This window comes from Serinus canaria, chromosome 2, assembly GCF_022539315.1.
Source record: "Serinus canaria isolate serCan28SL12 chromosome 2, serCan2020, whole genome shotgun sequence".
Classification (NCBI taxonomy): domain Eukaryota; kingdom Metazoa; phylum Chordata; class Aves; order Passeriformes; family Fringillidae; genus Serinus; species Serinus canaria.
This window is the reverse complement of record NC_066315.1, coordinates 117,881,534-117,896,491: the sequence shown is the minus strand read 5'-3', so window position 1 is coordinate 117,896,491 and position 14,958 is coordinate 117,881,534. Positions and strand designations below refer to the sequence as shown.

The window sequence follows — 14,958 nt, the reverse complement described above, 5'->3', positions numbered from 1 at the left end:
TATCCAAACTTACAGAGTATAAGTACACAAGACAATTACATTTAAATTTATTTAGTATTGTTTGCTACTATGGGAAAAATAAAAATCTAAGATGGATTACTGGACCTAATTTGACTTATCTCAACCAAGTCATTTAGATACCAAATGTACATTTAGCAGTACCATTGACAGTTCTTATGGCTTACCTCTCCCAACAGCATGGACAACAGATGGGCCAAAACCCCGGATTTGGAATCCCAGTCCATCTGCAGAGTCAGGAATCTTCACTGTCCTGATACAAACAAAGATTTAACATGGATGTAGCAAAAGGTAGCATTTTGTTATTCAGCAGCATGTAGGTTACAAGGGTGTAAAACTCCACACTTTTATTCAAATCAGTTTTCAGATTTTGCAGCATTCATATTCCAAAGACTGTGCACCACCAACATCAGAAATAAGAGCAAGCTGAGACAGCACAAACAATCTATTTCCCAGGGAAATTCAATATGCTCATTATAATCAAAACACCACCACAGCTTTAAAATTCCTCCCAAACAGGCTGATCTTCAGGTAAATTGCCATAGCACAGCAACACTGATAGCCCTGGGAAGGCAGGCAGTCTCTCCCAGCCAAGAGGACAGAGCCTGAGGACCAGAGATCACAGGTCTGATCAGAGAAGTTGCAGAAGACTGCAGAACTCAGTCATTTTAACATTACATTTTAAAACATTTCATTTTAACAGAATCACATAATGTGCTGAGTTGGAAGGGACCCACAAGGATCATCCAAGTCCAACCCCTGGCCTTGCACAGACACCCCAAGAGTCACAGCATGTGCACAGCAAGAGCACTGTCCAAACACTTCTTGAGCTCTGTCAGCCTGATGCTGTGACCAGTTCTCTGGGGAGCCTGTTCCAGCACCCAACCACCCTCTGGGTGAAGAGCTTTTATATAATATCCAACCTAAACCTCCCCTGACAGAACTGTAAGCCTTTCCCCCAAAGTCCTGTCACTGGTCACCACAGAGAAAAGGTCAGTATCTACCCCTCCTTTTCTGCTCCCAAGGAAGTTGCAGAATGCAGCAAGGTATCCTGTCATAAAAGGAAATTTTGTTTGATGAGCAGGACTTTGCTCTCATGAAGGCATGCTGGCTGTGACCAATGCCTGTGCTGTCTCTCAGCTGTTTTTCAATACCTCCCAGAATAATCTTCTCCATAATTTGAAGAAGTGAGACTGACAGGCCTGTAGCTTCTTAGGTCCTCTTTCTTGCCCTTCTTGAAAACTGGAATGTTTGCCAGCTTCCAGTCTGCTGGCACCTCTTCAGATTCCCAAGACAACTCAAAAATCATCAAGAGAGGCATCACTACATCAGCTAGCCCTTTGAGGATTCTTGGATAGCCCTCATCAGGCCCCATAGATTTGTACAGTTCCAACTGAAGCAACAGATCTCACACTATTTCAGGGCTGGCTGAGAGCTGATCATTCTCACAGTCATAGACCTCCAGCTCAGGGCACTGAGACCCCCTTTGGACCACTACCCATGTCAAAGATGGAGGTGATGAATGAATCAAACACCTCTGCATTGTCCCTGTCCCCATCTGTGAGGTGACCATCCTGTAAGAGGTCAATGTTATTTTTACATTACCTATTGCCATTAATATACTTGAAAAACTCCTTATTGTCCCCCACATTTCTGGCCAGCTTCAACTCCAGTTGATCTTTGGCCACATTAATTTTTTTTCCAGTGGTAGTGAGCAGCACCTCTGCATTCTTCCCATGTCACTTGGCCTTGCTTCCATTGGGAATACACTCTCCTTTTTAGCTTTATTTCCAGAGAATATTCCTGTTCAACCAAGCCACTCTTCTACCTCATCTGCCTGACTTCTCAGTTTGGGAATTGCCTGCTCCCATGCCTTTCGGAGGTGATGTTTAAAAAGTGACTGATTGACCCCAACAACTGCAAAGACATTTTTACTCTTAAATAAATGAATCCCATCAGGTCTTAGTAGACAAGGTGTTGAGTAGATCACCCTGTGGTCAACAAACCCAAAACATTTCTGCTGACACAAACTTTGGAGCCATGTATTGACATAATGCCTAATCCTAATGATATTATTCCTTGTTACTGGAGAAATCAACAAAATCAACTACCGTGCTCCTGATCCCTCTACCAATCATCCCAGGGCACTGTAATCTTTTTTGATTGTCTTCAGACTTCCCTGTTGTATTTCATTGCTGCCAGTGTGAACAACCAATAGTGGATAGTAATAAGAGGGCCTTACTAGACTGGGTTGTTTTCCAGTAATATCCCTTATCTGAGCCCCTGGGAGACAGCAGACTTCCCCGTGAGTTGGGTCAGGTCTGAACATGGGACCCTCCACTCCCCTTGGAAGGGAGTCTCCCATCACAACTACCCTTCTTTTCCTCTTAGCAGAGGAGGTCTCAGTGCAGGGTGCAGGTGGTGTCATTTCAGGAGGCCCCACCATCCCACAAGGATCTATGCATACCTCATCAGCTGTTTGGCCTTCTAGGTCCAGAGCCCCACACCTGTTGTAAAAGCTACCAGTCCTACTTGCCAAATTCAGAGAAAGAGGGACCTTCACGTGCTGTGATGTGCCTCCAGCCTTCATCTCTATCAGACCCTGGCTAACAGTCCTTTGGCTAATTAGAGTCTGTCTGCTTCTTCACCACAGTGGAGGTTCAAGACTCCTGGGAGTGTGAGACTGTAGCATTGCTGAAAATAACCAGTCTATCTCTTGCTCATTCACTCAGATACTGCACAGCCCCTTCACTTCTCCCTGCAGCTCCACCTGCAATACAGCTCCTCAAACATAGCACGCTTCTGCAAAATAACTCTTGTCGTCCCCAGCCTCACAAAGAGGCATCAGGCACTCCCAGCAGCCCATGCCCCTCCTTGCTGAGTTTTCTTGAAATAATGTTTCATTGCAGTTTTTCTGAGCAGCTACAGAAATTAGCTACAGAGTTTTGTAAAGTAAGGAGCACCTGCGGCTGTTTGTATGGCTTGTAAGCACATTGTGCTGCGCTCCGGCTTGGTCTAAGAACAAGAGTAACAAACTTACCAACAAACCTAACCAACAAAACCACGATTCTGACAATCAAAACTCACATCTACTCCTTCAAATTAAGCCCTGAGCTCACCCACAGTAAGCTAGCATACCCTCATGATATCAGCTCAGGGTCTACAAAAAGCAACACAGCTGCATTAGCTCTTATCAGAGCTAGTTAGGTCATGCATAACAGCGCACTGATTTAACTTTGCAGCCTTTCCATCTAGAGCCAGCTCTGTTATTATTTCAGAGATCTTTGCCCCAAGCTCCATTTCCCATTGCAAAAGCAAACAAATTTAAATTGATGCTGAAAAGTGATTTTAAAATACATTTGGACTGTAGCAAACTTGATTTACAGGCAGTGTTGAATAAGAGAATTGCATCATTTTTTGCACTTTTTTTTCCTAGTATACAAAATGTTAGGCATTTGGAGATGATTATCATCAGAGGTGAGATCCAAACTTCATTGAAGTTTATTTTTTTTTTAAATGTACTCATATATTACCTATTGATACCATTTATTTGATTGCATTCTGAAACTGCTTTGAGAACATGCAAATAACTGTGAAAGACCAACACTGGCAGTTTAGGCTAAGAATTCAGGAGACAATTGTCTTCTGTGAACTCTGCTGTGCTAGCAGCAGCTGCTGACAAAAAGCAGGGAACATGAGAAACAAATTTGACTTCTGTGAACTCTACATTCACTAGACCATCTCTCTCAACCTTGAAATTCACCCACAAGTTGAGTCAGAAATTAAACCAAGATCTGCATTAAAGAAAGACAGAAATATGCCTTTTATGCTTTCTAGAATCCTGTGGTCTGGGGATTTTTTAATTGTTATTTTTGCTTGTTTGGGGGTGGGAACAGGTGTTGTAGTATCAGTCCAGATAAGCATCATTATGTCGTTATGCATTATTTATTTTTCTTAGCTCTTTTTCCTGTTCTGGGTGCCATTTCACTTCTCAAGACACCTTTGCTTATCAAGAGGAGAAACAGATCTTCAATCTGCCACTTAATCAGAGCCATTCCTGAGTGAAGCACTCTCTATGCTGTATGGTAACAGAGAATTGTACCTCTTTATTCTGTAAATTTTGAATAAAATTACTTCTGACAATCTTTTCTTAATCTCCATCTTCTTTGTTACGTATAACCTAGCAAAAACTGCATTAACTTTACTAATACACTTATGCTCATTTACATATTTACAGAACCCACCTATTAGGCCACACTTTGTATTTCTTTTACATAACAAAACTTGTGTTTAGGTAGGAATGGGCAAGACTGCACAGAAATGCATCTGTTTGATAAAGATGAGGAGCTGTTTATTTCCTCCTGCTGTTTACACAACTAACATACAAGCTGAAAGGGCCCATGAGACCACAGAGTCTGACAATGAAAAACCAGCAACTAATCCCCAGACACAGGAATTTGTTTAATACACACAGGGAGAGATAACTGATCAAAACTGACCATATAGTCAATGAAATTTCATTTAAACTTGCAGCACCTGCATGTATTTACAGTGGCAGAGCTGAAGACCTAAAGTACTCACGAGATTCTTTTGCTGACTCACAAACAGGATAAAACAAAATCAAGGCAAATCAAATTGCTTGACTTTGCAAAGTCAGATAAGATACAGCATCTAAAAACCCTTTACAGCAGGGCTCTCTGAAGTTCCACTGGTCTGAAAATTCCCTTCAATTGTTGTTTGTAAAATTTCCCACAGGAATGATAACTCACTCTCGAGGTTTGGTGCTCACAAGAACCCTCAGGGGCTTTCTGCTGTTTAAACAGGCTTTCAGGAAGCAATCCACTTCACTGAAGGGTCGCAGAAAAACCAGGTCACCGTTAATGGCAAAGATTTTCTTCCCAACTTCCAAGCCTGCCATCTAGAAAATAACAACAGTTGTGTACATGTTTGCTTTTTGTAACCACTAACAATATGTTTTCTTTTGCTGGCGTGCAACCTCAACAGAAAAAATGTCATTCACATTTTCTTTCCATTCTTTATGACTCCTACACAAACCATGCACAGAAGACTTCACCACAAAATGTTTCTAAAACTGGTTAAATTCATGTGAAGGGTCAGCATTCATTCTGAAGAGAGCTAAATATATGACCCAGTATTAATCAAGATTTTGTGACAGTATTACAATATCAGTTCATTTTTTAGTAATTAACACTATAGCTTTGATTGAACCATTTATTTAATGAGAGTGCTTAATTTTTCATCCACCATTTTCCAAAGGAACTAAAACTGATTTTCATAAAGAAAGACCCAATTAATGTTTTAGTAAGTGAATATTTGCTAAGTTCCAAAACAAAGAGTTTTTAAACTTTGGTCTAACAAGAAAAGCACCATTACAGTAGAACTACAGGAGTACAAAGAGTGGCTCAGGGGATGGGCAAAGCCCATGTTCCATCTGAGAATATGGCAGAACCTGGCTGACAGAAATTACCTCATTTAGCTCTGTAGCTGAATTATATTATTAATTTCCTGTGTCTATTTATAATTTAAATTTCTTCTCCACCATGAGATTTAGAAAGCCTTGAAATCTAAGTCCAAGTTTTTTTCTCATGAAAGAGCATCATACTTTATGTTTACATATACAGAGACTCCCATGCTGCTCAGCAGAATCTTAATTAACCCAAAGAGAATCTAAAGCAATACTACCAAACAGGAAGGCTGTAATTTATTCATTCAGAGTCTCAAATTCCAGATTTTATCTAAAGCTTGGTACATCCTTTACAACAAAATATATCAACTGCAACTCACAGACCACCTCTATACCCATTTCATATTCTGCCAATAATGTTTATTTCAACTATGATTAATGTCATCACTGGAATATTATAAAATGCACAAAAATAAAATGACAACTTTTATATCATCGCTCAATATGACAATTTAGTTGAACAGAAAATAAGTGTCAAAACAATGGTCAAAACAATATTTTAAAAAGAAAACAAATAAACCAACCAACCAAAAACAACAAAGCAAAATAAAAAAAGCAAAAAAACCAAAAAAGGTTAAAAGATTAATAGGCACAGCTTTTTTGGTAAGTGTTCACTGTCACCTTCTACTACTGTAGACTTTCCTACATGATGTACAAAACATACATCTGTGATCAAGTAAATAAAACTGGGGAGATGATTTATAATATTCCATACCTCAGCATTTGATCCTTTCTCCACCACTTTAATAATTGGCACCTTATTTTTATCTTCTAAACCAAAACCATAGGTTCCTTCATTAGATTTAATCTGTAAAATATTTTTTTTAAATATTGTTCAGAAAGGCATTAATAAAAACTGAAGTATGTATTAAATAACAATAAACTGTCCTAATATATTGTCATTATGACCAATTTTTTATTCATCAAAGCACACAGTGATGGTGTTTCACTCACCAGTAATGACTTGGCTATGACATTTTCCACTACTTTCAGATCATGTTTCATGAGTCTGTGCTTCATATTTGATCCTTCCATTTCTTCATCCGCATAAAAACGGAACAGCAGTGGTTCATCTTTAAATTCACTTTTCTCTAACACTGTATGACAGAAACCCAGACATAATAATCTTCATTTTCTTTTGAACTTTTGAATATCATGTCTTTCATGAACCATTAAATACTGAACATGCATACACATATTGAATGCTAGCAAACTTTTGTTTGCATGTGTGAATCAAGGGAAATCTTATAAAATAGACAACAATTGTTACTTGGATAAGAGAGAGATAGGTGTCACTAAGCTCATTTTTTCAACTACAACATTTGGATTCCACCAAGCTGAGAAAGATGTATTAGCCTGAAATAGTTTTAGTGAAAATACTAAGCACAAGGTTTCTTCCTAAAAGGGATTTTAAAACATGATTTTGAAAAGTTCTGCTGGACAGCTGCTGAAGATGCTCACCACCAAGTTCTGGCATTCTCCAGACAGTGAAGCATGCTGGGTTAAGGATTAGAAACAGATTTGCTGAGGATGTGGAAGCAAGCAGAACAGCCCATGGATGCAGTTTATGTGTTCAAAAGTCAAAGGAAAAAGAATGAACAATACCGGAGAGTATGTTCTCAACCCCTGGTCTAAACAAACTGATAAAAAGTATTTCTTCCTCTTTTCATTTCAGTCAATGACCTACTACTTCAATCCTTTCACTGAAATCCTCCCTCTGGTGGTATTAAATTTGTCCTTGTTCACCTTAATTTTGGTGCTGCACATATCTCTGGTCTCCTCTCCCTTCTTTGTTCTTTGCTATCCTTATGATTTTCTCATTTTTCTCCAATCCATTTTCTCTGACTGTCACCACTTTTTTGAAGTCATTCTCCTTCATACCTTATTAATTCCCCCCAAAATCTCACATTTCTTTCTTATGTTATTTTTTATCGTCTCATCAGTGCCAACCTGCATTACTTTCTTAAGACATTTCTTACAAAGTGACTAATAAAACTGCCCCCACTAAATCCTTTAGCAGATTAATTCCTCAGCACGTGCTATAAAATTGGATATAATTTTCAGAGTATACAATAGTTATTTTTTTCCTTGAAGACTGCAGCATCAATCTCTTTAGTGATACAATAGAAGAACTTTCCATCTGTTCTGTAATATCTTTATCAGCCCCTGCCTTTCCTTCCAGCTGTGCAGATAACATTTAACAGAAAGTAAGCATAGCTTGTACAGAATGCATTTACTTACCATGGTGCATAAACCCATTATCACAAAGAGCTACACCAAATATCATAGCTTCCTCCCTTGTCCGGCAATCCCCCTGTTAAAACACAGTAAGTTTATTAAATGTATTTTAAAATATTAGCAAAATGGAAACTGTGCAAAATGGCATCATCCCACAGGGATGGCAATTACTGTACATTACATTTGCCACCACCACCTTCATGTATACATTTCTAGCATATATATATATATATATATATAGACATATAAAAAACCAGTATATACATGTTTATCATAGAACCAGACAGCAGTTTGGGTTGGAAGGGACCTTTATATGCTATAACACTCTATAATTACAAATAAATAGGAAAAGACTTCAGTAAGGCTGCATTCTCCATAAAAACTGAACATAATAGAGCCTACAAGCACCAAAGTTTTAAACTTTTATTTTATGGAACTAGTGCATGTTGACAGAGTGAACGGGATATCAGGTTGTTTTTTCTCATTCATTTAAAATGAAACAGAATTGATGGCAGCAAATTGGTACTGACTTTTTCTCATCTAGTTAGTAATTTAGAGTTTCTCATTTCACTTCATTTTAAGCCATGGACAGTATTATATGCTGAATCACAAAGCCAAGTGTCATCAAAACATTTCAATTCAATTTCAGATCAGAAAGATAAGCACTAGAGGGATGAAAAGCATAGCTGATGACAGATGATTTCTGTTACTTTACTGGTTTAAGAGGATTACACCACACAAAGTGTTTGTATGTTGTTCTTGATATATCACACTAGCTTTCAAGTCAGAATTTAAATGAAAGCACACATAAATCCAAAGGTGTCTACTTGCCTGGGCAATCAACCAATCTATGAATTTGTTAGCCATAACCACAGATTTGTAGGTTCTCAAGTGATAGTCTTTATCCCTGTTCAAAATAGCACAAAACAAATTTTCAAAATCAAACAAAAGCTCAGAAGAAAGAGAAAAATACTTGTCATTTATAAGCAAATTAGTGCAAGCATGAATTGAGCACTTAATAATGGTTGAGAAGATTTCTCTGGAGGAAAAAAATAGCAAATTAAGTCTCTTGTAGGCAGAAAGGAGGAGGCTGATCACATCTTATTTGGGTGATATTGTCACTGGAGTATGAAGGCAGGTGTATTGTTCTGGGACTATTCAAATGAGGTAATGGTGTATTAGTAAAGGAGTTCACTAATATATACAGTAAGCATATAAACATATCCATCAGGACCTAGGAAGCTCTAGAAATCCATTAAAGAAGTTATATTGAGCAAAGTTGGCAGCCATTTAGTGGTTCAGTTATGCTTTTTGTCTTGACAGCATTTCAGTCTTATCTGATTACTCTCAAAAGACCAATCTTGAAAGGATGGGTTAGGTTCCTATATCTTCAGATCATGTACTTCTTCCAAATGACTCCCTCAGGATTTCCCAGTTGGACTCACCTAATTACTGGGGTAAAGAGACTGTGGAGGCGACAGTACAGTCGTACGCCCTGTTAAAGAGAAACAGGTGGTGAGTTAACCACACTCTCACCTCAAAGACAAGAGGCAGGGACACAGTAAGGAAGCCTGAATGCTGTCAATGGATTTCATTTACATAGTAAAAAGATCTGTTCAAATTTCTACGTATTTTCATGTGCCAAAACAATGTTTCCTGATAACAGTACTGATGAATAAATTATGAGAAGAAAACCATTTCCTATCTGACTTAAGCTTACTGAGACATGTGCAAAACAGATCAGCTTTAAGGTAGGATTAAAAAATTCTGAAGGTTTGAAATACTTAGAAAGAAAAGCACACAAAAAATAAATCTACATTTCCATGCATTAAGGTTGTTCCAAACAGTGGTCTTTATTCTATACACAACTCTGTAATTAAAGTAAAAACCACTGCATTTCATTATATGCATCAATACTTTGCCTACAAATTAGAATTACAACTAATAAATTTTAAAAATGCAAGAAGATTTAAGGATTGGAAATGTTTTATATTAAAAGCAAATAAATTATACATCTGCAGTAGTTTAAGAAACTACCATCAGAAAATTGTATTTTAAAAAAGAAAAACACATTAGTATTACTTAGGAAACTATCAAAAAGCAATTATGTTTACTACATGCAAGTATAATGACTAAAAGTTGTGTCAAATTAGATTCCATCCTACTTTGCTCTGCCTGGGAGCTCAGTATTGTAGATTCCTCTAGATGCACTTTATGTTAACAAGTGGAGCAAAAATTAAATTATACTGCAGCAAAAATTAAATTATACTGCAGTGTAATACCCAAATGCAGACATTTTCTACTGACTCCAAATCATGACAAATTTGAATATTAATGAGTTTAAAGGAAACTTTGATCAATCTCTTCATTATTGTCAGTAACATAGATGGGTAGTATAATCTATTAGGTCTAAACATCTATGTGACTTTAGATTTACTGCCTAGCTAGGACACCAATAAAGGACACTCAGATTTTAGAGAAATCTGAAAGCAGTTTCCTGTATATCTTCATATCTATGAGAAGGGACTGAAAAATACAATAGACTGAACCTCAGCTTCAGGATTACCCAGAAACACAAGCAATGCATCCTGCATATGAAACCAATGAATAGCAACTATATCTACATATTAGTAAACTGTAATTTTGTATTTAAAATGTGTAAAAATTAACCAAAAGCTTAGAAATGGAAAACTGAATTTGATTCACATAAATATAGATTGGTAATTATGAAGGGATGCTGTTTATCCCAGCAAATCTTACATTAGTTTTCAAGCAGAATCTCAGTTTCCTAGTTCTTTCTAATAATAGCAATTATTTTTTTCTGTACCTTGGAGATCACATCCTGCATCTCATTTCTGGGATAGTATGTTCCATCATCGTATCGGAATCTGTACAGCATGTGTTCAGGTTTGAATTGGTGCTTATCTGTAACTAAATTGAAAGGAAAAAAAAAGGCATTGTTAGATGACTTTCTGAAGAAACCAAGGAGAGAGAAGAAGGTCAGCATCATTTCTTCTAATAAGAGCCCTGAACACAGCAATAGGTTTATTTCAAACAGGGAGGCAGGGAAGCCCAGTTAGATCATCTGCCCTAAGCTCCTTTAAGCCACTGGTGACAATATTTCTTAAAACATTTAAGTAGTACAGAATAAAACAGCTTCAAGTCACAGGGCAAAGAATAAGGAGGACAGTCAGGGGACAGCATGAAATATTAGGCACTCAAATCCTTTCAGTCTTCAGTACTTTTGCAGAGCTTATCAAGCAAATAGCCAAATAAGACTTATTTTCAACTATTCATATTATTCTTCCACATTATTTTCTGTCCTCATTCTTGATGAGGCCAATCTCAGCTGATTCAGGATATATACAAACACTTCACAACTGTCTTGCAGTGGCAACAAAGCAGAGAGGAACATCTCCCTCTACATAAACGTTGTAAGTGCAAGAGACTGGCAATTATTATGAAGATGTTGATAATCTATTTCCCCAAGGACCTGGGAAAAAGGATGTTAACAGGTGGAATTCCAGAGTTTCGCAAGATTCCAGCAACGAACCTCACAACTTCAAGTGTTTTGTCAAAACAAGTCATATCATAGGATACAGAAGTTCTCCTGGAAACTCCACAGCTGCAAATCTTTCTGAAAAACAGCTGATCCATTTGATGGTTGAGGACAGGCTTAGGCATTATCACCATCCTAAGATAACTGCTTTATTAATTACAGCTTTACTTGCAGTTGTAAGCTTAAATTTTGAAAGTCAATTTACATGTCATCAACTGATAAAGGAGGGTGCTGTGATGCCTTCTTTTATCAGAGTAACACACCTGAGAGAGTTAGGTAATTCTGTACGTGCATTCCTATAGCAAGTGATTAAGCCATCATACATAATTCTCTTCCAAAATTTAGTTAGGCATCATAAAGTTTGCATAGTGAGGTGCCTTCTGTCTATGTCATTTTTCATGCTCCTTCAAGCTCCTCAGTATTTTCACACATCATCTGATACACAGACATAAAAACTGAACTTCATGTATTAAGAGGTTTCACCAGTGTCATTTGCAAGAGCAAAATAACATCTCTACCTGCATTTGATATATCTACTGATAGTAAAGCCCAGGACACTACTCCAATTGCCTTGAACTGATGGCTACTCAAAATAATTCCTAAGCTCTTTTACATATCATTGCCTCTAAATGCATGAGATACAGACTACAAAATTTTCATATATAATGCCTAACGTAAGTATCTATGTGAATTTTAATGGATTGTGACCATTTAACTAAAAAAAAAAAAAAAAAGACTTCTTCTAGCTCTATAATTAAAAAAATATTCCTACTGTTGAAGAAAAAGAATGCATTCCCATACATAAACAAATAAAAAGAGTTCTTTATAACCAGCAAGTTCCGAAAATAAAAAAACACCATCAACACAGTTTTGCCTAAAGCCAAATTATTCCTCAGTCTTACAGGGATGTGCTGGGAGGGGAGCAGGATGACAAAGCACCTTTCCTTTCCTGCATGCCCATGACAACAGAGCAGGCTACGCCCTCTGAGGAACACAAGCACCACTCTGTCTCTGCAGTCCCAACTGACCACAGTGTGCCAGAAAATAAGGGAATAGCTCCACAGAGCTGGGTTTCAAAAACTTAAGCTCACAAAATGCTGCATTACCCTTAAAATAAGGAAGGCCAAGTTGTTTTGTGTGTCATTTCCAACACTGTGCCCACATTTATGCTGGGATAGGTATTTATATGGAATACACTACGAAAAGGGAACTGATCAAGATTTAAACTGGTCTTTTCTTTTAATTTTTTTGCCAAGGTAATTTAAAATCAGATCATTACATCAGTCCAAGGAACTGCACAGCCACTTAAATACCTATTCATTTTAAAACTATCTGATATTCGGTTTATTTTTGTAACTACAAAGCTCCTTAATCCATTGAGACAAGGTTTCCATCTCTAATCAGCTGCAGCAAGATGACAAAGTACATCACTCCATTGAATGGTATCACTCATTTCAGATATCAGAGAATTCCACAAAGTAGATTTAAAATAGCAGCATACAAACAGATTTTCCCCCCTATATAAAAGTCGAGGGGGAAAAAATGAAAAACTAACTTTTCTGCTTGCTAGAGTTCACACATCAGGAAGTACAACAATGTCCATCACAACATGATTCTGTCATTGCTAGAATGAACTCCAGCACAGTGACAATAATGGCCAGCCTACTGAATATGCAAGCTCTCAACAAAGGCCTCTACAATATTTGCAATGTAAATAACAGCCAAACGTTCTTCCTCCCTTGCTCCCTCTGTGAAAACAGATGGTTCATTCAACTTTATTTTAGGAATGCTATTTTCAGTGAACTACAGCTGGATTCACTATTCAAAGTAGCATGTCTGGCTCACATTTCTATGCTCTAATATAATTACCCTTTTATCTCATGAAGTTACACAATACTCATTTAACTTTGCATTGAGAAAATCTATGGGTGTATTTAGGATATAAATTACAAGATCAGGAGAAGAATCTCTGGCAACAGAATCATTCCATTGAAAACAGTTCAGTGTGTGTAGTAAACATAATAGCATCTGACATTTGAATGATGGTGGAAGAAAATAATGTAGACTGACATTAAAGAAATGACGTCCACATGACTACTGATTAATAACCCTTATATTTTTCCTCCTACTCTGCATATGTTTAAAACACACATAGCTCAGTGGCACTATGTTTCTCCCACTTTCTTTCCAGACAAGGACACTAAAATCATTGCAAAGAATTTAAATTAAGTATTTAACTTAGCTGCTGGCTGGAGTATAGAAGTATTAAAATGTATATTATCAAAGATTCCATCTAAATTTACACTGTGGATCTATGATGGCATGGTAACTAACTTGACAGCTTTGTTTTGAGTGACTGTACCTATGATATGTGATTCTGTAAAACATGGCTTCAAAACCAGAAGTTTCTCCAGTTTACTTAAATGGTCCTGTTAGACTCTACCTTGTAAAAACAACAGAGATAAGGACATGCTCTGGTAGTAGAAAAATATTGTCAATGCAAACTACGTGCAGAAATCAAACCTTCTTTCTGACTAAAAAAAATGAACCCTGTCAGTGATACTTCTCTCCACAATAAGCTAAATGCAGAAAGTTGACTGCAAATTTCAGCATCAGGATATCAATTTTAGTAACTATACAATGTAGTGAAGAGAAGGCCTGAAAATTCAAAAGATTAAAGTGCTGGGTTACAGATTCATCAGCTCCACTTGTAACATCTAAGAGATGAGCAGGCACATTTACCAAAACAGCCAGCTGTGACTCACTGTCACGTAAAATTCTTAGTTGAACACCTTCCCTAAAATGCCTGGCCTTAATAAAGGTTAGAATCCTTACAAGCAGTGTACTCTTCTGTGTTTCCCCAGAATTTTTTTTTGCTCAGAAAAGAACAGCAATGTTTCTCTAGTCCTTTTCCCTGATGTGATCCCAACAGCATAGAGAAAATCTGATTAAATCAGTGGAGCCTTTCCCGGTAAATCTGCTATGGACATGGACAATGGCCCCAAGAGGCCCCTGGAAGGATGTAATGCAGATTCCACAAGCTGTCTTGTGTTAACAAGACCATCTTTTAGTCAAACAAAATTAGGTCCATTCTAGTTAGAACAATTACCTTGAAAACAAGTAAGTTTAAACTAACTCTATTTACCGTGGTGAATAATGCCATTCTCTAGTAAAGCTTGGCCAAGATGAACACCTTCCTCAGACTTGTGTATCTCTCCAATTTCCAACAGCCAGGACACAAATTCACTGAAAAAACAGATACAGAAAGCCAAGTTTACATCTCATACCACCAGATCTACTCCATGTCCCTCTCCATCACTAGTGTTTCTTACTAGTCTTGTAAATGATTCTTTAGCCAAATGATCCTCAAAATGCTGTACCACCTTTAGAAAAACTCCCTCTTTACAGCTTTTCTTTTATTTTGACATAACCACAAATAGTTTCCCATGAGATGTCTTTTCTGCTCAGAAGTTTTCCATGCATGAAGTAAACCTGGCACAGAGTAAAGATTTTTCATGTTTTCTGGGATATCCCCAACTGGCACAGGTGGATTTGATCAGACAGACCAATACAGGGCAATCCCAGGCATTCCTGCTGCACCTGTCCAGGGCAGGTATGCCATGATGGCAGAACATAACCACAGCATTACAGAACAGTA

The 14,958-nt window shown here is 37.5% G+C and overlaps 1 protein-coding gene across 1 annotated transcript in view; it reads right to left on the bottom strand.

The window, feature by feature from the left end:
* Positions 1-14,958, bottom strand: part of PREX2 (phosphatidylinositol-3,4,5-trisphosphate dependent Rac exchange factor 2) — a 170,010-nt gene that overhangs the window by 83,706 nt on the left and 71,346 nt on the right. The window contains exons 11-19 of the mRNA XM_050971175.1: positions 14,446-14,546; positions 10,569-10,672; positions 9,187-9,236; positions 8,573-8,648; positions 7,745-7,817; positions 6,458-6,600; positions 6,219-6,311; positions 4,788-4,936; positions 186-271 (exon numbers count right to left, since the gene is read on the bottom strand). Of these exons, the coding sequence (XP_050827132.1) occupies positions 186-271; positions 4,788-4,936; positions 6,219-6,311; positions 6,458-6,600; positions 7,745-7,817; positions 8,573-8,648; positions 9,187-9,236; positions 10,569-10,672; positions 14,446-14,546 (875 nt within the window). The remainder of the gene's footprint in view (positions 1-185; positions 272-4,787; positions 4,937-6,218; positions 6,312-6,457; positions 6,601-7,744; positions 7,818-8,572; positions 8,649-9,186; positions 9,237-10,568; positions 10,673-14,445; positions 14,547-14,958) is intronic.